Raw genomic sequence first — 23,429 nt, 5'->3', positions numbered from 1 at the left:
CTCACAGAGTTCAAGATATTAATGTAATATCCAGATGGAGATATCTAATAGTTTGTTGAAAATACCAAATTAGAATGCAGGGGAGATGTTTAAGCTGTCTCCTCCTCTTGTAACATTTCCCTAGCCTTTGTTCCCTAATACTAGTCATCTCACTGGCTCACCTCTTCCTCCTTATCTGCCCTACTTTGCCCCAATCTTCCCACCCAAGCCATTCCTTCATTCTTTTTCTGTTTTCCTTCTCCATACCTGGCCAGGAACAACCAATTTGGTGGTCACTGGAGTTGGATCATTGGTGGTGATAGTGTGGAATGGGGCTGTATCTCCCATGATGAAGCGGTCATAGCCCACACCTTCAAACCTGATGACAGCTGAGTTCCAACCCAGGATGTGGATGGGGACATCCACCTGTAGCATGTATGGTTTGGATGGGGCAACAAAAAGATCAAATCAGAAGGGAACTCTAGGGAACTGAGAATCCCCCCTTTTCTTCCCTCTTCCCTCAGGAAAAATGAAATTAGGGTAAAGAACTGGAACTGAGACTGGGGCAAAGGTTGAGTCAGCTTACAGTGTAGGTTTTGGCCTCTATTGGTGAGAAGACCCAGTAGACTTGAGTAGTCTTGCCAGGCTGGATTTCTCCTTGGGGATTGAGGCACTGGAAGATGGGATGCTGGAAATTTTTATTCTGGACTTCCCATAGAGGATCCAGTTGGATGTTATATAACACAGGCACTGAACCACCATTATATAGTTCATAAATCTGTGAGAGCATAAGAACATAAGACTTATTGAAGTGGGTCAGACTCAATCCATTCAGCCTAATCCTCTGTGTGGCATTGTTCTGGGAGGCTTGTAGGTGTTCTGCATAAAAACAAACTCAAAGGTTAAGGACAAGCCTGAAATTATGACTATTTTCCCTTTGGATTACTTTGCTATATATTTCCTATGACTATATATAAAATCATTTTTAAAAAAGCTACTAACATATTTCAGCCTTGACTTTCTAGCTGATGAGTTGTATAAGTTTTGTTACCCACTATGTAAAATAGTCTCTGGCTCTCTTCAAACTTCAAAGGATGACCTTGAAGGGTTTTCATGAAGTGGAATTTGTGTATATACCCTATCCAAACCTTTTGTGACTGAACAGACTTTGATAGCATTGACATTCTGATTTCAACTTCCCAGATATTGTACTCTTAAACTCATTAGTCTGTCCTCCTAAAGTCAATCCTTTCAGGGAAGAACATTTCTTTCTTTTCTTTTTCCTGGTAAGAAAGTGGGATTAAGTGACTTGCCTAAGGTCACACAGTACTAAGTATCAAGTATCTGAGGTTGGATTTGAACTCAGGTCCTCCTGACTCCAGGGCTGGAGCTCTAGCCACTGTGCTGCCTAGCTGCTTCAGGGCAGAACATTTCTAATCAGACTTCCTCACTAATGAGAGAGGAAGGGAGGAAAAAAGTCTGAGATCATCAAGTATGCATCCAGAATATGAGATTTGAAGGGGGCATTTGGTGAGAGGGTGGCAGGTAAGGCTGAACTGAGCCTCACCTCTGCTTGCGAAGGGTTGATGAATGAGCTCAACCCTTTGCAATCAGAAGTGGGGCTCAACTCTGCCTCACCTGCTGCCTCCTCACTCCATATCCCTGGAGATTGGAGGAAAAGAGAAAGTGCAAACTGGAAAAGTTCTTAGAAAGTCAGACTTCCTCAATTATACTGATGAAGAAATGGAGGCTTTAAGAGATAGACTTGCCCAGGATCACAAAGAAAATCAGCTATGTAATGAGGACAAATGGGATCCAGGAGGAACAATAATAATAGCTCTCATTCATAGAGGTCCTACTATGGTGCTGGGCACTTTACAATATTATCTCATTGGATCCTCACAACATATCTGTGAGGTAGGTGCTATTATCATTACTATTTTGCAGATGAGGAAACTGAGGTAGGCAGAGGTGAAGTGACTCACCCAGGGCCACACAGCGAATCTGAAGCTGAATCTGTCTAAATCCAGGCTGAGCACTCAATGCACAGAACCTCTAAGCTGACTGCACTAAAACCCAAATCTTTTGACTCCCAGTTCAATCCTAAAATTTCTACCATGCCATAGTGTTATTTATACTCAGATAAACTTCACAGGGTCACAAAGGAGACTACTGGTCTGGGGGAGTCCTTTGTCTCTTGGGAAAGGATTTCCTCACTGGTTGTCACTGGACAGATTCCCTTGTTTGGGACTTTGAGTCCCCAGATCAAAGAGCTCCCAGCAAGCACCTCAGCTAAGGATCAGAGCTGGTAAGTGAGTAGAAATCCAGCGTGGATTTCCAGGTTCTCAGAATGGCCAACCGTTCCCCTGGCTTCCCTGGCCCATAGACACAGGAGTTCCTCTACCCTGGCTCCTCCAGGTGGTGCTAGACTCACAGGTGCAGAACATCAGAGTTGCTAGGACAGTTTGTTTAGCGGAACTGTTTTTCTTTGTTACAAGGGAAGGTTCTTGGGGGGTTGGGAGGCTGGGAAAAGACCTGGATGTGAAGAGCCTTGGACGCTATTAGTAAAGCCTAAACAAAATAAAAAGACAAAAAAAATGTTTGTCCATAGCCTCTCCAGATTTTATTTCAGCACCAGAAATCTTTCTGATTCTAGATTTTCTCTAGATTTCTAATTCTTTTTAAATTCAAGATTAGGATTCATTCTAGATCTGTGTGTGTGTGTGTGTGAAGAGATGCAAGGTAAAGAAAGGTCTTAAGACTGGACACTAAGGCTGGGGTGGGGGTTGTTATCTGCTCAGAAGGCTTAGGGCATGGAAGCACAGAATTTAGAGGCAGAAAGGAACATAGATGAGGAAGCTGAGGCTTACAGAGGTCAAATGACCTGTCTGAAGTCACCCAGCTAGGAAATAAAATTTCTGGATTTAAACCCAGGTCATCATATTCCAGATCCAGGGTTCTTTCTATTGCTCCATATATTAGGTATTGAAACTTCTTCCATCTCCAGTCACTCCCCCTTCCACCCTGCTCCCAATTTACCATCCTGGTAGGAAACCAGGATTCTTGAGCTCTCGTTTGGTTAGTCCTTGGCTTAAAGCTGTGAGGCATTTTAGGCTAATTAATAATTGTTCTCCCTTGGTCATGTTCAGCCTTCATTCAACCACAGAAGCTTCATTTAAGATCTTAATTTAAGATGAGGGGGCAGCTTGGTGCAGTGAAGAGAGTACCAGCCCTGGTCTCAGGAGGACTTGAGTTCAAATGTGACCTCAGACACTTAATAATTGCCTAGCTGTGTGACCTTGGGCAAGTCACTTAATTCCATTGCCTTAAATAAATAAAATTTTAAAAAATTAAGATGAGTATGATAACTGACCTGATGTGAGGGAAAGGCAGTACCAATGGAAACTGGGATGAACCGATGACTGGTAGATGTGAAGTGGACATACTTCTCTCCTGCCTTTATTGTCACACCTATGAAGTTCAGCTGGAGAGAGAAAGAAAGAGAGAGAGAGAGAGAAAGAGAGAGAGAGAGAGAGAGAGAGAGAGAGAGAGAGAGAGAGAGAGAGAGAGAGAGAGAGAGATAGGTGGACTAGAATTCCTTAGTCCTGGATTAAAAATGCAGTTTTGGGGGCAGCTAGGTGGCACAATGATTAGGGCACAGGCCCTGGAATCAGAAGTACCTGAGTTCAAATCCGGCCTCAGATACTTAATTGCCTAGCTGTGTGACCTTGGGCAAGTCACTTAACCCCATTGCCTTAAATAAAAAAAAAATAAATGTAGTTCTCCAAAAAGAGGCCTGGCTAATATTGGGGCTGTTCCTGCTGTCCCAGGACAACATCTCATTCTACCTTAACAGTACTTTCCCCACCTTGCCTGGTTCCTTTGATGATTAAATGCTTTACCAGAATCTCCCGACCATGGGACACTTTGAGCAGTACAGGCAGGCGATCAGTACCAGAGAAGATGTGTCTAAGGAAGGGGGAATGGGGGGAAGAGACACAGAGGACCAAGAATCAATTTCCCATCACTGATGGGAATTAGGAGAATAAACAGACTTGGTTGAGAGCTGAGTCCTAGAGAGATCACAAGGTCTTAGGGAAGAATAAATCAAAACTATCTGTGCAAACTGAATGGTGGACTGTTACAGAGAAGTGATGGACACAGGAAGCAGATTCACAAACATACATACAGATACATGCTTGGTATATGACCAATATAGGAATGATTCTTGTTGGCTGTATATTTATTGTAAGAATTTTGTCTTTTTCAATTGGGGGGAATAGAAACATTTTTGCTAATATATTAATTTAATGTACAAAAAAAAAGATGATGACCACATAGGGTAATCTTGGTTCAAGATTAGACATTTATCAGACATTAGAAAAAGGACCTTGTTTCAAGGTCTTGCAGCTAGGTGACAGGAGCATCAGTGGCAAACTGGATGGAGTGCCAGGCCCGGAGGAAGGAAGACTTATCCTCTTGATTTCAAAACTGACCTCAGATATTTATTAGTTGTGTGACCCTGGGCAAGTTATTTAACACTATTTGTCTTAGTTTCCTCATTGTAAAATGAGCTAGAAAATGAAATGGCAAACTATTCTAGTCTCTTTGCCAAGAAAATCTCAAATGGGATCTAGAAGGGTTCAACACAACTGAAGAAAATGACTGAATATACACACTTGCTTCAGAGGAATTCTTTTCCCCCTGGGCTGGTATCACCTGTGTATGAGTTCCACTGTCTGCTCCTGACCAGGAGACAGATATCCTGACTTTGGGGTGGTGGAAAAGATCTCGTTGTCCTGAACCCGCATCTGATGCAACTCAGAAAAATCAAATTCCGTCTTTTCTGCCCAGAACTCCAGATCAATTTGCTGATCACTGGGGAAGAGGAAAGCCCTGCACAGAGGGGATGGGAGGAAAGAGTCAGATGATTTAACAAAAACAGTCTACCAATCAACATGAGATCTTGGCTATAATTATGTTAAAAAAAAGTTTCCCCACTCCCCTTCCCAATTATGCACATACTACCTCTCCTCCCTCTCCTTTTCCCTTATCTCCTTAGTAGACAAGTTATATTATAAGATGTTGTTAAAAAATAGGTTTTATAATTGCTAGTTTTATGAATCTCCACAAAGTCCTACTCTTCTGTCTCATCTGGGTATGAGTCCCCTGGCTTCTCAAAGACTCTTTGCCTTTGCCTTTGAGCAAATTCTAACAGCAGATTGTACCTTTGTCCCAAAGATAAGTCTGGCCAGGCATGAAAAGGCTCATTACCAGGCCTGAGGAAGAATTATTTGACTCTGCTAACAAACATGGAAGAGACAATATGACTTTCAGTTGTCTGTGGCTTCCCTCCACTTCACTGGGTGGGAGCCAAGAAGGTTAAGAAATACCTTTTAGATACTATAGAAACCTTGATTTCATTTTTTGGAATTCCACATGGGAAATTTTTGTCCAGGGACCAACACAGGTACATACTATTAGGGAAATTGAATTAAAGATATTTGGTATTCTCCATGTAAATGAAACTGGAAGGAAAAAGAAAATTGCTACCAAATGGAAGGATGCCTCACAGGGAATCCTTCTAGGAGAGACAATTAAAACTGCTTTTTTATTGTGTCTCCAAAAATAAAAAGAAGCAAACATTCATGGCATCTTAGTTATCTCATATGGTACCATTAATGATGAACATTTGTAAATGAAGATAAAGGTAGCATTCATAATAATGTAGGTTACAGAGGATAAAGATGTAAGAAAATTCTCTTTAGCCTTTAATAAGGTCTTCTACAATAAATTAACTTATATTCTTAATTACTTCAAAATTCAATGAGCTCAGTGCAAAAGTGGAAGTAAGGTTACAAGTAAGTTGGATAGGATAGTTAAGGATCAAGAAATGAGAGAGGCCCAAGTCTTGTGGGAAATATCAAAATGTCATAAATACTTTCTTGGAGTAGAAAGTCAGGAAACCTTGAGTATGACAATCATTAAAAAGCATCACACACAAAAAACTAGAAGAAAATATGAAATATCTCATTGGAAAACAACTGACTTGAAGAACAGATGCAGAAGATATAATTTTAAAATTGTTGGGCTACTGAAAGTCATGAACAGGAAAAGAGGCTTGACTTCATTTTTAAAGAATTTCTACAGAAAAATTGATCTGATATCCTAGAAGCAGAGGATAAAATATAAATTGAGGCAATCTACCAGTTTCCTCCAGAAAGAGATCCCCAAAAACATAACTACCAGGAATATTATAGCCAAATTTCAGAGGTCTGAAGTCAAAGAGAAAATATTACAAGCAGCCAGAAAGAAACAATTCAATTATTGTGTAGCTACAGTCAGGATTATACAGTACTTAGCAATGACTACAATAAGGGCTTGTAGGGCTTGGAATATGATATTCCAGAAGGCAAAAAAGTTTGGACTGTAGCCAAGAATCAACTACCCAGCACAACTGAACAGCCTCTTTTAGAGAAAAAGATGGATTGTCAATGAAATAGAGGAGACTTCCAAATTTTCCTGCTGAAACAACCAGAGCTGAACAGAAAGTTTGATCTTCAAGTACAGGACTGAGTTGAACCATAGAGGGGGTGGAAGGGAAGGGTTAATTATGAAGGACTTAATGACATTGAACTGCTTGTATTCCTGTTGGGAAGACAATTCGGATAACTCATATGAATCTTCTCATTTATAAGAGTGGTCAGAAGGAGTTTTTATAGATTCAACTCAGGAGAAAGCTGAATATAATGGTATAATATAGTATACAGATAGAATCAACAAGTGAAAAGGGAAGTACTAGAGAAAGGGAAAAGAAAGGCAGAATGGGCTAAGATATTTTACATAAAAGAGTCAAGAAAAATCTTTTGCAATGGAGTGGAATGGGGGAAGGTGAGGAGGAATTAGGAGCCTTCATTCTCACCAGAAATGGCTCAACAAGGTATAGAAATCTATCTTACTCTGGAGGGAAAAGGAGAGGAAAGGGATGGGAGAAGGGAGGCAAGGAGAGGGGAGGAGAGGTGTAGGTGATAGAAGAGAGGGAAGATTGTGGGAGAGGGTAGTCAGAGACAACACAGTTCTGAGGAGGACAGGTGAAAGGAGAGAGAAAGAGAAGTGGGGAGTGGGGAGGAATAGAATAGAGGGAAATACAGTTAACAATAGCAACTATGAGGAAAAATATTGAAGCAACTTCTCTGACGGACATATGTTAAAGAATGGGATTCATCCCAGAGACAGAGTTGATGGCATCTGAACACAGACTGAAGTATACTTTTTTCCTCTCTCATTTCATTTCTCTTGAGGTTTCTCTTTTTTTTTTAGGTTTTTGCAAGGCAATGAGGTTAAGTGGGTTGCCCAAGGCCACACAGCAAGGTAATTATTAAGTGTCTGAGACTAGATTTGAACCCAGGTCCTCCTGACTCCAAGGCCAGTGCTTTATCCACTGGGCCATCTAGCTGCCCCTATCTTTTGAGGTGGGGGAGGTTTATGTCTACTTTCATAGCAAGATTATTGTAGTAATGTGAAAATAAATATATTTTTTAAAAAGCCTCAGACACAAAATCAAACTGATTATGACTTTATAGACAGGAAACAACTGTTCATCAAGACAAAAATGATTTCCAAATCAACTGCCTGTGCAGCATATTACAGCATAGCCATTCATTTGTTAAATATAATTTAAAATAAAATAAAATTAGATCACATGGGTTCAATTAAAATTAGTGATGCCAAAAAGGGAGGAAGAGGAGAAGATGCATAGAAAAGTAGAATGTGACATAGACTGTCAAAGCCATAGCTAGGAATTCTTGTATCTGAGACAAGGAGGACAAAAACTCCCTCATTTGGGTTGAAAGGAGAATAAGCGCCTTAGCCCACAAACACTTGATCTCTTTTCTTAGGAGAAAGATACAGCAGTCAGCTGCAGCATCACTTTAGAACGTCAGTCTATTTGTGAAAATCTTATGGAACAGGATGGAGGAAGAGTGTGAAAGTATTACAAAACAGTTCAAAATTAAGAAGAAAAGTTTAAGAAAGCTTGGAGACCTAATGAAGCCAGACCAATCTAAGAGCACTTAGTAAAGATGAAACTTTGAGGGAAACAAGCAGATCCAAAATGGAAAAGGTAAAAATAAAATTCTTTACCTATTAAACTTGAGCTACTGGGGTGACTAGGTGGCGCAGTGGATAGAACACTGGCCTTGGAGTCAGGAGTACCTGAGTTCAAATCTGGCTTGAGACATTTAATAATTACCTAGCCTTGTGGCCTTGGGCAAGCCACTTAACCCCATTGCCTTGAAAAATCTAAAAACAAACAAACAAACAAACAAAAAAACCTTGAGCTACCATGAAATGTGCTGAAAATACAAAATTGAAAAAAAAAATCCTTGTCTTAAGAGTTATTACATTCTACTGAGAGGCTATATAGAAGACAAATGTGGAAAAATCTTAAAAAGATTCATTTATATTTGCCCAGAGAGCATACTTGATGAAACTGGAAACAAACAAGTTTTTTGTAATCAAATTTCTCCAACAGATCACATCTTTATGGTCATACAATTGACTGAAAACTGTATAAGACAAAAAATTGTGTTGTTTATTGTAAATTTAAAAAAATTAATTTTATGGAGCAAAATATCACCATGGTATTTAATCTATCTGATAATCAGATCTAATTAGATCTAACCAGTCTAATAAATCTATTCATGATTCCTTGAAAGAGCCAAGAAGAGAGATAATTTGGTTTGAGAATATAAAGTGAGGCATAAAAGTAGCAGCTTTATACTAGTCACAGCTTGCTGTAGTCATGGAATATCTCCCAATCCAGAGTGTAAATGGAAGAAGGCTTCCTTGATTGATGAATCATCTAGATATTTCCATTTTTGAATCACTTTGTGCTGATGGCTTCAAGCCATAAGACACCTCAGAGCTTACTAAATGAAATAGATAATCACTCGTAAGAGTTGTCCATCTGCACAAGTGAATAAAGAATACTTCATGTCCATCTTGTGATATGAAACTCTTTAGCCCATGGACCATCAATATTTATCTTCACATTTGTATTGCCAGTAGACCTAGGAGACTCTGGAATAGTAAGGCTGATAGCTTTGCACAGCTCTGCCTCACTGTTTTTTTGTATTATCCAATTCACACAAAAAGTCAAGTGACATCATCTTCAGGATGTCATTGGTCTCTTTGAGAATGAAGGATAAATAAAAACATTTTGTACAGATACCACAGGAAAATATATCAAACCCAACTGAATAGGAGGAGGGCAGGCTGAATGGCATTTGAGAAACTGCTCAGAAATTTCAATAAATTCTAAGTTTCACCAGAAACATTTTGATTTCTTGGTTTCCAAAGAATTCAAATTGACAATTCAGAGGTACCTGGTAATCATGAGTAGACTTGAGCATTGTCACTGTGAAGAACTGTTACAATAGTTATAGCCAGAGACATGAAACATTTGGCGGGGGGGGGGGGGGGGGGGGTGAAGTTTGAAAGGCAGTGGGGTTAAGTGACTTGCTTAAGGTCATACAGATAGCTAAGTATTATGTATCTGAGGTCAGATTTGAACTCCTGTCCTGACTCCAGGGTCAGTGCTCTATCTATTGTGCCACCTACCTGCTCCAACATGAATCACTTGAAAAGGAGGGTGGACAGACTCCATGCTCCCTTACTACCCATATTATGTCAAGAGACTTTAGAAACCCCTATAATTAGGTGGAGCAAGTGTTTGAGGATTTGGGGGAGGAGAGTCAAACAAGAGGAAGATATATGAATGCCTTGGGAATTGCAACAACATAGAGAATATCCACACACAACGATCCCTTAAAGAAATGTATTTGATGATAGTCTAGAAATGAACAGAAATAGTCAATTAACATTTATTAAGTACCTTAGTATGTGACAGGATACAAAAGGATACAAAGAAAAACCAAAGACAGTCCCTAGTCTCAAATTCACAGAGCAATGAGGTCATGGACATCTTGGTAACAGAGGAAATCTAGTGTAATAGATGGGTTGGTGAAGAGGACAAGGAAATAGTGACCAAATATCAACTCTTTTTTTTCTTTTCCTTTTCTGTCTCAATTTCAGAATTTCCTTTTCTGTCTCAATTTCAGAATTTCAGTTTCTGTCTCTGTTAGTGAAGCTGTCTACTAGGTACCTATTCTGATCTTGGGAATGGGAGGTTCTTAGTTGGCAATAATAAGATGATCTTGTGGCAGAAACAAGGGCATGCTAAAGTACCTAGGTAATTTGTCACTGAAAATTGGCTTGGGTGCCATCCTTGGACAATATGCCATAGAAGGCTAACCTCTATGGTTTTCATACTGGACCAGAGTCATTCCTGAACCCAAACCCAGTATTCCTGAGGATCACAGCTAATTAGAAAATCTGATTATTGAAAAGGGTTATAGATAAAGATATCATAGCCCTACTAAGCAGAATCCAAAGCCAGATAAACACATGGAACATGCCTAACTACACTTGCATTTCTGAAACTCCTCACACTAAAATTATGCAGACATTCAAAAACCAGAATATTGGAGCTGAACTACTAGACATCCAGGTTATCACATACCAACTGAGGTTCTCTATTAATTTGTGGCAAATTTTTACCAATTTTATTACCAAAGTTCCTTCCTTATTGAAAGTTATAAATAAGGGGGTGGGGTGGAGTGGAGAGGGAATCCTCTTCCTTTTCTGTACATCTTGCTGCCATCAACTTGACCTTCTTTCTTCCATTATGCTCCCACCTCTCTGTCCTGAAACTTGTAGAACTAATTCATGGGGCTTGGTAATGGTAGAGAATTTAGAAATTTAATGTGGATTATAAAAATATATATTAAGATATGTAAATGTATGATATAATAATATAAAATATATAAATATATAAAGTAAAATAAAATAAAAATATATTTAAAAATATGAATTATAAAAAAACTTATTTAGTCCAATCCTACATTTGTTGTTTAAGAAGGTGACAGGGCTATGTCTAAAAAACTCATTAAAGTTACCCAAAAAAGACAAAATGTTCTAAGGCAGATGGAGAATCTGGGGAAACATCTTGCTGAGGATCCCCTAAAAAGTTTCATCATAACAACAATGAGGTTACTGTCCTTTTAAGCCAGCCCCTCTATTTTTCCATTGTTTAGTATCACCACCTTTTTAGATTCCAATGTAGATCCTCACTCTTTGTTTCCCTAACCCCGGTTTCTCAGCTGCTTCCCCCAGTTTTGACCATACCAGTTTAAGGGTATCACACCACTGTTCTTCAGTAACAGGACCACCACTGAGGGCTCAGATCCAATGGGTGAAGCCCCAAAATTGAAATCAAGCATCAAAGGGGTGAAGATGGAGGGAATCCTTTTTGTGCTGTATTGGGGGAAGAAGTTAGGAAGTCATGAAAAGAGGATCAGGAAAGTTTAGTGGGATCATTGACCTGAGACTCACATGGCTAGCTTATCTATGGGGAGACCCCTAGAAACCAAGCCAGAGACTGGGTCTCCCTCTATCCTACTGGAGTTGGTGAGGGGAGATTCCTGAGCATGCTTAGTACTAGTATGAGAAGACTGTGGCTTCTTACAAGAGAACAAGAGGAAGCCTACAAGCAACTATCAAGGATTTCATCTTGGATATTCATGGGAATGGGAGACTGAGGAAAGTTCTCTGGAAATCCCACATTAATCCTTTCCCCACTCTGTATTATCTTTTTTTTTTGGGGGGGGGTGCAAGGCAAATGGGGTTAAGTGGCTTGCCTAAGGCCACACAGCTAGGTAATTATTAAGTGTCAGAGGCCAGATTTGAACTCAGGTACTCCTGACTCCAGGGCCGGTGCTTTATCCACTGTGCCACCTAGCCGTCCCTTCTGTATCATCTTTTACTTCCTCCCTAGGGGAACCCTGTTCTTCCACTTCTGCTCCGGTAACCCTTCCCTTACCTGTGACGAGTGGGCACCTTAAAGGTGAGCTCCTGAGGGGTGGGGTCCCGATCCAAGTAGCTGTTGAGAGTTTCTAAGTTGAGGAGCTGCCACAGATGCTGGTGAGAGATTCCTCCCGCACTGCCTGTTGCACAGGCATCCAAAATTGAGAGGGTTGGGTATACACCCATCAATGTTAGCTTGCATAGTACTTCCCGAGTTTCAGATTTACTTTCTGAGGAAGAGGAGGAGTAGTTGAGGGGATGTATTTAAGGGTGAAGGGTATGTCTGCCTAAAAATAGCATGTAATGTCAGGAGACCAGTATCCTAACCTAGTTCTGATTCAACTACCTACATGATTATGGACACCTCTTTTCTTGGGTCTTAGTTTCTTTATCAAATGAAGGGGTTTTATTAGATCCTAGATCTCTGAAGTTCCTCTCAGTTCTGTATTCTTTTCTTTTCCTAGTAAATCCTTCAAGAGCCAAACAGCTTTGGTTCTCATACCTAATTAGTATACCCTCTGCCCCTCTAATGAGAAGATGAAGAAATGAACCCAACTTCACTTAAGGAAGGGATGCAGGACAAACATTTCAATTCCTACTCACCTGAATTTATTTTGGACTTCTTGTATTTCTTCACCAATCACTCCCACACATACCCTTTTCAGCTTTCTTGTGTCTTCCTCAATCAATCACAAGTGCTTAGTATAGTGTTAGGCAAAAGCAGGTGCTTAATCCATGTTTCTTGAATATTAATGGACTAGCAATCTGTATAGTCCACATTCCCCATATTCTACCCTTGAATGTGAAAGTTAGTACTCAAGATAAGAAGTATATCTTTCATTTGTTTAAATTTTTTACCCTTCAAAGCACCATAAGCTATTATCTCACTTGATTTTCCATACAATTCTGAGAGATAGATATTGTGGGTATGTTTAACCCCATTTTACAAATAAGTAAACTGAGAGTTAGAAAAGCACTTCCTAAGGGGGAGAAAGTTAGTGGCAGAAACAGTCTCTTGCCTCTGACCTATGCTCTTTTTATCTCATATTACAACATCCCATGATCACTAACTAGGCTTCACAAATATGCCCCAAACATTTTATTTATACCTCCTCCCACACTTTGCTAATCTGAATTCTGGAAAAAGCAATATAAGTGCTTGTCTCTCTTACTTCTTTCCTCCCTTCCTCCCTCCTTCTTTCATCATGACACTCAATATCCAGTACCTTTATGGGTGAGGATGGAGCAACTGATGGTCCAAATGTACTGCAGGCGACAAGTAGGGTAGGCAGTGAGGCAGATGGTTTCTTGTGATCGGGCAGGCAATGTCCCCTCCATTTTGTCCATTTTCAGAGCTGCTCAGGATGGGAAACAGATATGGGCTAGGTAGCCCATACATATCCAAGGCTGCTTTTCCTCTTCCCCATCCCATAACCAACAATGACCACACTTCTTTCCTCTTCCCTACTACACACCCCCACAACTAGGGACCAATAGCAAACTGGAGAATACTTCAATAGAATTATGTGGATTCATGTGTATACTTCCAATACAGATTGCAAACCATCCTCTTTTTCTTATCTTATCCAACTCCTATACACATCATCCTAATCTCCTATAAATCCTGCACAGAAAATCTATCCACTGTGCTGGAGTCTCATTCCTTGAAACTTGTACATTTATCTACCACCGTGGTTATAGTACAAATATCTGTGTGGAGTCTTGGGATTGTGGGTAGAATGTGGGGAATTTCTGTCCACCATAACTCAGGTGTTGGTATTTTGAGATGATAAAGTCTTCAAATGGCCTGCCAAATCAGAAGACCTAATGACCCAGGAGAGCCAGAACTGCATGTCCATACTTCCCTCTGTGGCTATGAGGCAAGACTATTTTTGAGAGCCTTTATGAATCAGGTTGAGGTAAAAGTGGCTTCCCTGTTTCCCATCCAGTCATAGTAGCTTGAGAGCACATGGACATCTGTATGTGACTATTTAGTGTGATGTAAGGAAAAACTTCTGATTTATCACTATTTCAAAGTTTATAGATTATCTCAGGAAGTGCTGGGTTCTTCCTCACCGGAGGACATTAAGCAGAGGCTAAATGATTATTCATTGGATGTTATCATTCATGTATAGAGTAGAATGAGAACCTCTCAAATTTCTTCGAATTTCCAGATTCTCATACCATCAATATGTTTATGGACTATTTTAAATCAAATATAATACTGGGGATACAAAGATAGGCAAAATATAGTCCATGTCCTTTTTTGTTCTTTTTTTTTTTAGGTTTTTGCAAGGCAAATGGGGTTAAGTGGCTTGCCTAAGGCTACACAGTTAGGTAATTATTAAGTGTCTGAGACCAGATAGTCCATGTTCTTAAGTAGCTCACTAATCAAAATGTAGTAGAAATGAGAAAGTAGGGAGTAATGATTGCTATCTTCTTGGTGACCTTTATTTGGAAAGTAATATGGTCCATATTTTTTCCTAATTATTCTTTCACATACATCGAGAGCAAATCCTCTTGCTTGGTGTTGTTTTTCCCTCCAACAATTTGATACTTGGACTGGTTCAATTCCATTTCCAGTCTTTCTTTTAATGTGGCTTTTATTTCTTCAAGTATCAGCTTCAGAGTTAATGGTGTTAAAAGATCAAATGTTATGGCTTCACTGGCACTGATAGAGGAAATAGTTTGTTATAGAAATGTTGACCAATTTTTTCCATTTTTCTTTTGTTGTCCTTCCAGTTTCATTCTTAAATACTTTGATATAAATGGTTCTCAAGCCAAGGCTTCTATAACTTGAATTTTCCTTCTGACATTTCTAGGCATATTGTGATACAATATTAACTCATAATTTTCCACTATTTTCCAAAATATTTTATAAACAAGCTTATATTCAAAACTGATATTGGGCTTGATTATCACATCTCACCTCTTGGCAAGGAAATCAAGTGTTTGCTGACTAAAGTGAATTTGAGTCTCTTGGTTTCATTGTGGTTATTTACAACAATGAAACTTTAGGAAATGGTGATAATCTGGGCCAACATTTGCTCTTCTACCCATATCCCATTTTAGAGTAAACAGTTTATTTAAATAGGTCAGGTTATGGTTACTTTAATTGCATGCCACATTGTCTCATTTTAACTCCTCCTACCCAATTCAATATTGATTTTGATCTGTTCAACAGTGTATTGTATACATATGGATGACTTGGAAATGATTTCCACATTGATAACTAGTTGTTCCTGTATATTAAAAGGTAATCAGAGAACAGAGTCAAGATGGCAGCGAAGACAGGAACTTCCCTGGGTTCTTCCCAGCTTCCAATGGTTACAATGCTAAATCAAGCCTCTAAATGATTCTGGAGAAACAGAACCCATAAAAAGAATGAAGTAATTTTCCAGCTTAATGTACCTTGGAAGGACTTCAAGGAAAGGTTTGTCTCACTCAGATGGAGGGGGAGCACAGCCCAATATAGGCTTTGTGCAGGGAAGCCAGGGAGAAGCTCTTAACCACAGATAAGCAACTGAGGCCCCTGGGTCTCAGCTCTGCAGGTCAATGGCATAGCAGGACAGCTGTGAGGGCATCAGTCCCTCAGAAGGCATTATTGCTAACCCCAGATCCCAGCACAACAGTACAACTAGGTTGAGCAACCCCAGTGCAGTGGGCAAACCATTAACACTTAAGGACCCAGCATGAGAAGTCAGTGACCAGGGCCCTGGCCCCCAGCACAAGAAGCTTGGGACAGTGCCCCCCAAACCCCAAGAACAGAATTCAATTTTAAAAACCATGAACTAGGCTAAAAATGAGTAAGCAAAAGAAAACACCCTGAACACCAAAAGTTACTATGGCAAAAGGACAATCAAACACTAACTCAGAAGAGGAAATTGGGAAAAGGCCTACATGTAAAGCCTCAGAGGGGAGTATGAATTGGTCTCGAACCCAAAAAATCCTCTTGGAAGAGCTCAAAAAGAATTTTAAAAATAATGTAAGAGAGATAGAAGACAAGTTGGAAAAAAGAAATAAGAGGTAAAAGAGAGTCAACAGATAGAAGGAAGCACAAAAATTGATTAAAGAAAACAACTCCTTAAAAATACAATTGGCCAAATAAAAAAGAAAACAACTCTTTAAAAAAAAGAATTAGTTAAATGGAAAAGGAGATAAAAAAGCTAACTGAAGAAAATAATTCCTTAAAAATTAGAATTGGGAAAGTGGAAATTAATGACTATGAGATATGAAGAATCAGTCAGATAAAATTTTTTTTAAAATGAAAAAAAATGTTAAACAGCTCATTGGAAAATCAACTGATCTAGAAGAGATAATTTAAGAATTATGGGACTACCTGGAAGCCATGATCAAAAAAAGAGCCTGGACAAAATCTTTCAAGAAATTAATAAGGAAAACTACTCTGACATCCAAGAACCAGAGAGAATCCACCAATCACTTCATAAAAGAAATCCCAAAATGAAAACTCCAAGTAATATTGTACACAAATTCCAGAATTATCAGACCATGGAGAAAGTACTATAGGTAGCCATAAAGAAACAATTCAAATATCAAGGAACTACAGTCAGTATTACATAAGATTTACAGCTTCAATATTAAAGAATCAGAGGGCCTGAAATATAATATCCCAGAGGGCAAAGAAACTTAGATTAAAACCAAGAATCATTTACCTAAAACATCGCTTGTACAAAAATATTCATAGCAGCCCTGTTTGTGGTGACAAAGAATTGGAAATTGAGTGAATGTTCATCAATTGGGGAATGGGTTAATAAACTGTGATATATGTATGTGATGGGACACTATTGTTCTATTAGAAACCAGGAGGGATGGGAATTCAGGGGAGCCTGGAAAAATTTGCATGGACTGATGCTGAGCGAAATGAGCAGAACCAGAAGAACATTGTACATGCTAACAGCAAGATGGGGGTGATGATCAACCTTAATGGTTAAATTATACCAACAGGGCAACAATCAAGCACAATGTTGGGATATCTGCAATGGAGAATGCCATCTATATCCTGAGAAAGAGTTGTGGAGTTTGAAGACCAACGACTATTACCTTTAATTTTTTAAAAAAAAGTTATCTTATTATGTAATTTTGCTATCTGTTATACTTTATTTTTTTCCTTAAGGATATGATTTCTCTCTCATTACATTCAACTTAGAGAAATGTATATCATGGAAACAATGTAAAGACTAACAGACTTCCTTCTGGGGGGGTGGGGGTGGGGAAGTGAGGTTAGGGAAAAAATATAAAATTAAATATAGATAAACAAATTTTAAAAAAAGAATCAATTACCCAACAAAATTGAGCATTTAGAGGAAAAGATGGACATTCAATGAAATAGTTGATTTTCACTTTCCTCATGAGAAGATCAGAGTTGAACAGAAAATTCAATGTACAAATACAATTCAAGAAGTTCATAAAAAAAGATAAAAAGGAAAGAAAAAATGTTATTCAGTATGATTAAACTACCTGCATTCACACAGGAAGGTGGTACTTATTACTCTTGAGAATAGGGTTTCTATTAAGAGTATACTTAGTTAGAAGGTATGGGTATAGTTGATTTTGAAGGCATGAAAAAAGGCATGAAAAAATGATTGCATTAGGAAAAGAGGAAAGAAGAGGCAGAACAGGGCAAATTACATCACAAGAGGAGGCACAAAAAACCTATTTCAATAGAGGGAAAGAAGGCAGGATGTGAGAATCACTTGAATCTTACTCTCATTGGATTTGGCTCAAAGAGGGAATAACATACACTCAATTGAGTTTAGAAGTTTATCTTATCTTACACGGAATTAGGAGGGAAAAGGGAAGGAGGGTCTGATAGATGGGAGGGTAGAAAAGTAGGAGGGGAGAGGAGAAAGAAAAGGGAGGGAAGATTGAGGGATGTGGTGAGGAGGAATAGAGTGAAGGGAGAGAGAAAAGTATAAATGAGAGGAAAGTAGGATGGAGGAAAATATAGAGTTAGTAATCATAACTGTGAATGTGAATGGTCTGAACTCTACCACAAAATGGAAGTACATAGCAGAGTGGATTAAAAACCAGAATCCTACAATATGCAATTTAAAAGAAACATATCTGAAGTAGAGAGACTAAAGGCAAAAGACTGGAATAAAATATATTATGCTTCAGCTGAAGTAAAAAGAAAAAACAAGGGGTAGCATCCTCATCTCAGACAAGGCAAAAGTAAAAATAGGTCTAATTAAAAGAGATAGGAAGAAAACAAATCTTGCTGGAAAAGTACCATAGACAATGATGTAATATCATCACTAAAGATTTATGCATCAAATTCTTAGAGGAAAAGTTAAGTGAATTACAAAAAGAAATCAGTAAGGGGTGGCTAGGTGGTGCAGTGGATAGAGCACCAGCCTTGGAGTCAGGAGTACCTGGGTTCAAATCTGGTCTCAGACACTTAATAATTACCTAGCTGTGTGGCCTTGAGCAAGCCACTTAACCCCATTGCTTTGAAAAATCTAAAAAAAAAAGAAAAAAGAAAAAAAGAAATCGGTAGCAAACTATACTGAGGGAGTGGGGGACCCCAAACTCCCTCTTTCAGAACCAGATAAATATCACTACAACATAAACAAGAAGTAAGGAGGTGAAAAAATTTTAGAAAAGTTTGATATGATGGACCACTGGGAAAATTAAATGGGAATAGAAATACACCTCAGTGGTTCATGGCAGCTACATAAAAATTGACCATGAATTAGGGCATAAAAACATCACAATCCAAGGCAGAAAGGCAGGAATATTAAATGAATCCTTTTCATATAATGGTGGAATAAAAATTGCATTTAATAAAAAGTCATGAAAAGATAGGCTAAACATTAATTGAAAGCTAAATAGCCTGATTTAAAAAATTAAACAACAAATCATAGAAATAATCAATAATTGCGGGGTGGCTAGGTGGCGTAGTGGATAAAGCACCAGCCTTGGAGTCAGGAGTACCTGGGTTCAAATCTGGTCTCAGACACTTAATAATTACCTAGCTGTGTGGCCTTGAGCAAGCCACTTAACCCCATTTGCCTTGCAAAAACCTAAAAAAAAAATCAATAATTGCACCCAAGAGAGTGACAAAAATGAGGCAAATAATAAAAGCAGTCAAAGCAATTCTTAAGGGAAATTTTATATTGCTAAATGCTTACATGAATAAAATAAAGAGGAGCTCAATGAATTGGGAATGCAATTACAAAAGCTAGAAAAAGAACAAATTTAAAATTCCCAATTAAATGCTAAATTAGAAATTTTGAAAATCAAAAGAGCGATCAATAAAATTAAAAGTAAGAAAACTATTAAACTAATAAACTAATCTGAGTTGGTTTTATGAAAAAAATAAAATAGATAAAACTTTGGTTTATTTGATGTTAAAAAGGAAAGAAGAAAAACCAAATTACCAGTATCAATAATGAAACAGATGAATTCATCACCAGTGAAGAGGTAATTAAAGTAATAATTTGGAACTATTTTGCCCAACAAACTGCTTGATTGCATCTCATAAATAAATTTGGCCATCTAAATAAGTATTTACAAAAATACAAGTTGCCTAGATTGACACAAGAGGAAATAAATACTTATGTAGCCCAATTTTATTTTAGGTTTTTTTTTTTTTTTGCAAGGCGATGGGATTGTGATTTACACAAGGTCACACAGCTAAGTAAGCTTTAAGTGTCTGAGGTAAAATTTGAACTCAGGTCCTCCTGACTCCAGGGCCAGTGCTCTATCCACTGTGCCACGCATCTGCCTCAATAATAATCCCATTTTAGAAAAAGAAATTGAACAAGCCATTAATTAACTCTCTAAGAAAAAACTCTAGGGCCAGATGGATTTACAAGTGAATTCTACCAAACATTTAAAGAATAATTAATTCCAATACTATATAAACTCTTTGGAAAAATAGATGAAGGAAAACTACCAGATTCTTTTTTAAGACACAAATATGGTGCTGATACCTATACCAGGAAGAATCAAAGAAGAGAGAGAAAATTATTGATCAATTTCCCTAATCAATATTGGCATACAAATTTTAGATAAAATGTTAGTGAAGAAATTATAACATCTTAATCACCAGGATAATACACTATGATCAGGTAGGATTTATACCAGGAATGCAGGGATAGTTCAATATTACGAAATTTAAAATTAGGAAATACTGAATTGATCATATCAGTAACAAAACAGAAATCATGTTATTATCTCAATAGATGCTGAAAAAGCTTTTGACAAAATACATCACATTACCCATTCCTACTAAAAACACTAGAGAGTCTAGGAATAAAGGGAATTTCCTCAAAATGATAAACAGTATTTATCTAAGAATAATCAGCAAGCATTATATGCAATGGAGATAAGCTCTCAGCATTCCCAATAATATCAGGGGTAAAACCAGGATGCCTATTATCATCATTATTATTCAATACTGTACTAGAAATGTTAGCTTTTATAATAAAAGAAGAAAAGAAATTGAAGGAATTAGAATAGGAAACGAGGAAACAAAACTATCACTCTTTGCAGATGATATGATGGAATACTTAGAGAATCCTGGAGGATCAACTTGAAACAACAACTTTTGCAAAATTACAAGAAAAATCCCCACATAAATCAACATTTCTACAGATAATCAACAAAATCCACTGCAAGAGATATATAGTGAAATTCTATTTGAAGTAACTACAGACAACATAAAATACTTTGGAATCTACCTGCCAAGACATATCCAGAAACTATGTGAATACAATTACAAAATACTTTTCACAAAAATAAAGTCCGATCTAAACAATTGGAAAAATATCAATTGCTCATGGGTAGGTTGAGTTAATATAATAAAAATGAAAACCTATCTACATTAATCTATGTATTCAGTGCTCTATGAATCAAACTACCAATATTATTTTATATATTTAGGAAAAATAGAAACAAAATTCACCTGAAGGGATAAAAGATCAAAAATTATCAAGGGAATCAGTGGGAAAAAATGTAAAAGAAAGTAGCCTAGTTGTACCAGCTCTAAAACTATGTTATAAAGAGGCAATCACCAAAACTATTTGGTACTGGCTAAGAAATAGTGATAGATCAGTGGGAAAGTTAGGTTTACAAGACACAGTAGCAAAATAACTATAATAATCTACTGTTTGATTAACCCAAAGACTACAGCTTCCAAGGACAAGAACTCACTATTTGACAAAAACTGCTAGGAAAACTAGAAAATAGTATTTCAGGAACTAGGCATAAACCAACATCTCATATCCCATACCAAGATAAAGTTGAAATGGGTATGTGATTTAGACATAAAGGGTGACACCATAAACCAATTTAGGAGAGGAAGGAATAGTTTAACTGTCGGATATGGAGAGGGAAAGAATTTATGACCAAACAAGAGATAGAGAACATTATAAAATATACAATGAATAATTTTGATTACATTAAAAATAAAAATAAATTTTGATTACATTTTGCACAAACAAAACCAATGCAAACAAAATTAGAAGGAAAGCAGGAAGTTGGAAAATATCAATGTCTCTGATAAAGGCCTCATTTCTAAAATATATAAGGAATTAATCAAATTTATATGAATAGAAGTCATTCCCCAATTCATAAATGATCACTGGATATAAACAGGTAGTTTTCAGACAAAGAAATCTATAGTCATGAAAAGTGCTCTAAATCACTATTGATTAGAGTAATACAAATTAAAACACATCTCTCAGATTGTCTAAAGTGACAGAAAAGAGAAATGGTAAATCTTAGAAGAGTTGTGATAATTCAAACATTCTGGAGAGCAATCCTCTACTAAATGGCTATTAAGCTGTGTCTATTTGATCTAGCAATACCACTACCAGGTTTGTATCCCAAAGAAATCACAAAAAATGGAAAAGAGTCTATACATACAAAAATTATACCAGATCTTTTTCTGATAGCAAAGAATTGGAAATTGAGGGAATGCTCATCAATTGGGGAATGACTGAACAAGTTGTGGTATATGAATGTGATCTGAAGAATTCATAAGCAGGCAGATTTCAGAAAAACCTGGACTTATATGGGATGATGCTGAGCGAAGTCAGCAAAACTAGAAAATTGTACACAGATTTAGTTCTTCATAACAATACTATGATCAAAGACAATTCCAAAAGACTTGTAATGGAAAATGCCATCCATATCCAGAGAAAGAACTGTGGAGTCTGAATACAGTTCAAAACATATTATCTTCACTTTTGCTTTTTTGGTTTTCTCCCCATTTGTACAAATATAACCCATATCAGATTACTTACTGTCTTAGGGAGGAGGGAGGAAAGGGAGGAAGAAAAATCTTACAAAAATTAATATAGAAAACTATCCTTACATGTAATTGTAAAAAAAAATCAATTTCATTTTTTTTGGTATATGATGTGGTGGTCTTCATGTCCAGTGCACTCCCCCACCCAAGATCATCTCTTAATGAAATCATTCATGATCTTAGGGTTTTGCACAGTTTTTGGCCTTTTACCTTTTTTTTTAAGTCCAAGTCATATGACCAGCATATTTTCTCAGTCCTTTTCAAGGCCCAGTCTTGCATTAAATTTGTTGAGCATTAATGTATATATTGTATAAAATATGTAATGTATACATTTAGAGGGTCTTACCAAGTTTTGATTTCCCTACCTTTTCATTCTTTGCAATAGGTATTGACACATAAGTGTATTGTTGTGGACTTTTTGTGTATTTTTGCTCATTTGGGGACCAATAAAGTAAGATAACCAAGTGTTCTATTAAATTTCACATCTTATTTCCTTTGGAAGCACAATAAAATCAAGTGTGACTTTTTCTTATTTCCTTCTTTAAGGTAAACCATAACCTCCTTCCATTTAGCTGTAACTTCCTTCTATCTTCTGACTTCATTTATCATAGGTGAGAATGTTAAAATGAATATGATTCAAATACTCCAGCAATATATTAATTAGAATTCAAAATATAGTCATTAGAAAAGTATTTCAAATTTAAAGTTCCAAGAGATTAATATTTATAGTTAGTGGGAAAAAATGGTGATTCTTTCCCCTTTTTATTCCTAGCCTGAAGCAATAGAAGGGGGAAATTTGGGGACTGAAGATTATTTTGTATCTTTCTTGGTTTGCCACGGCCAAAGAATTCCTCTCCCAGTGACAAATCTACTGGTGCTGAGTCACTCTACACAAAAATGTCTTGAAACCATTTTATCACATTAGAAACAGGAAGAGCTTGAATTCTTTCAGTGTATAAGTTTTGGGATCCTTGGGGTATCTCTAAACCATTACAAGGTAATCAGGGTAGGTAACCAGACAACCAGAGGACAGAAGCTCAAAATGAACTCTCTGTCTCCATTTCTCTAAAATGGTGAGAACACCCCTTCATTTTTAACCCCTGTGGAAGAGGCAAATGGGCTAAACCCCCCAGATTAGTGGTCTGTGCTCTGTAGACAAGCACTGCTGCTCCCTTCCCACTCAGTCACCATGTATTGTGCCCAACCCAATGGAATTCCTTGTGCAAGGGTGTGTTGTGGTCCTTAGGTC

At 37.6% G+C, this 23,429-nt stretch overlaps 1 protein-coding gene across 8 annotated transcripts in view; it reads right to left on the bottom strand.

Annotated features, from left to right (window-relative positions):
• CFAP65 (cilia and flagella associated protein 65) overlaps positions 1-23,429 on the bottom strand; it is a 55,890-nt gene that overhangs the window by 9,231 nt on the left and 23,230 nt on the right. For all 8 annotated transcript variants that reach the window (XR_012469395.1, XR_012469397.1, XR_012469396.1 and 5 more), the window contains exons 17-24: positions 13,131-13,259; positions 11,921-12,134; positions 11,227-11,355; positions 4,699-4,875; positions 3,882-3,948; positions 3,353-3,463; positions 566-757; positions 247-405 (exon numbers count right to left, since the gene is read on the bottom strand). Coding sequence is in view for 5 of the 8 variants with exons in the window: in XM_074191335.1 (XP_074047436.1) it covers positions 247-405; positions 566-757; positions 3,353-3,463; positions 3,882-3,948; positions 4,699-4,875; positions 11,227-11,355; positions 11,921-12,134; positions 13,131-13,259 (1,178 nt within the window). In the remaining 3 variants the exon portion in view is untranslated. The remainder of the gene's footprint in view (positions 1-246; positions 406-565; positions 758-3,352; positions 3,464-3,881; positions 3,949-4,698; positions 4,876-11,226; positions 11,356-11,920; positions 12,135-13,130; positions 13,260-23,429) is intronic.

Source organism: Macrotis lagotis, chromosome 6 (assembly GCF_037893015.1).
Source record: "Macrotis lagotis isolate mMagLag1 chromosome 6, bilby.v1.9.chrom.fasta, whole genome shotgun sequence".
Lineage (NCBI taxonomy): Eukaryota > Metazoa > Chordata > Mammalia > Peramelemorphia > Peramelidae > Macrotis > Macrotis lagotis.
This window is presented reverse-complemented; position numbering and strand designations above follow the sequence as displayed.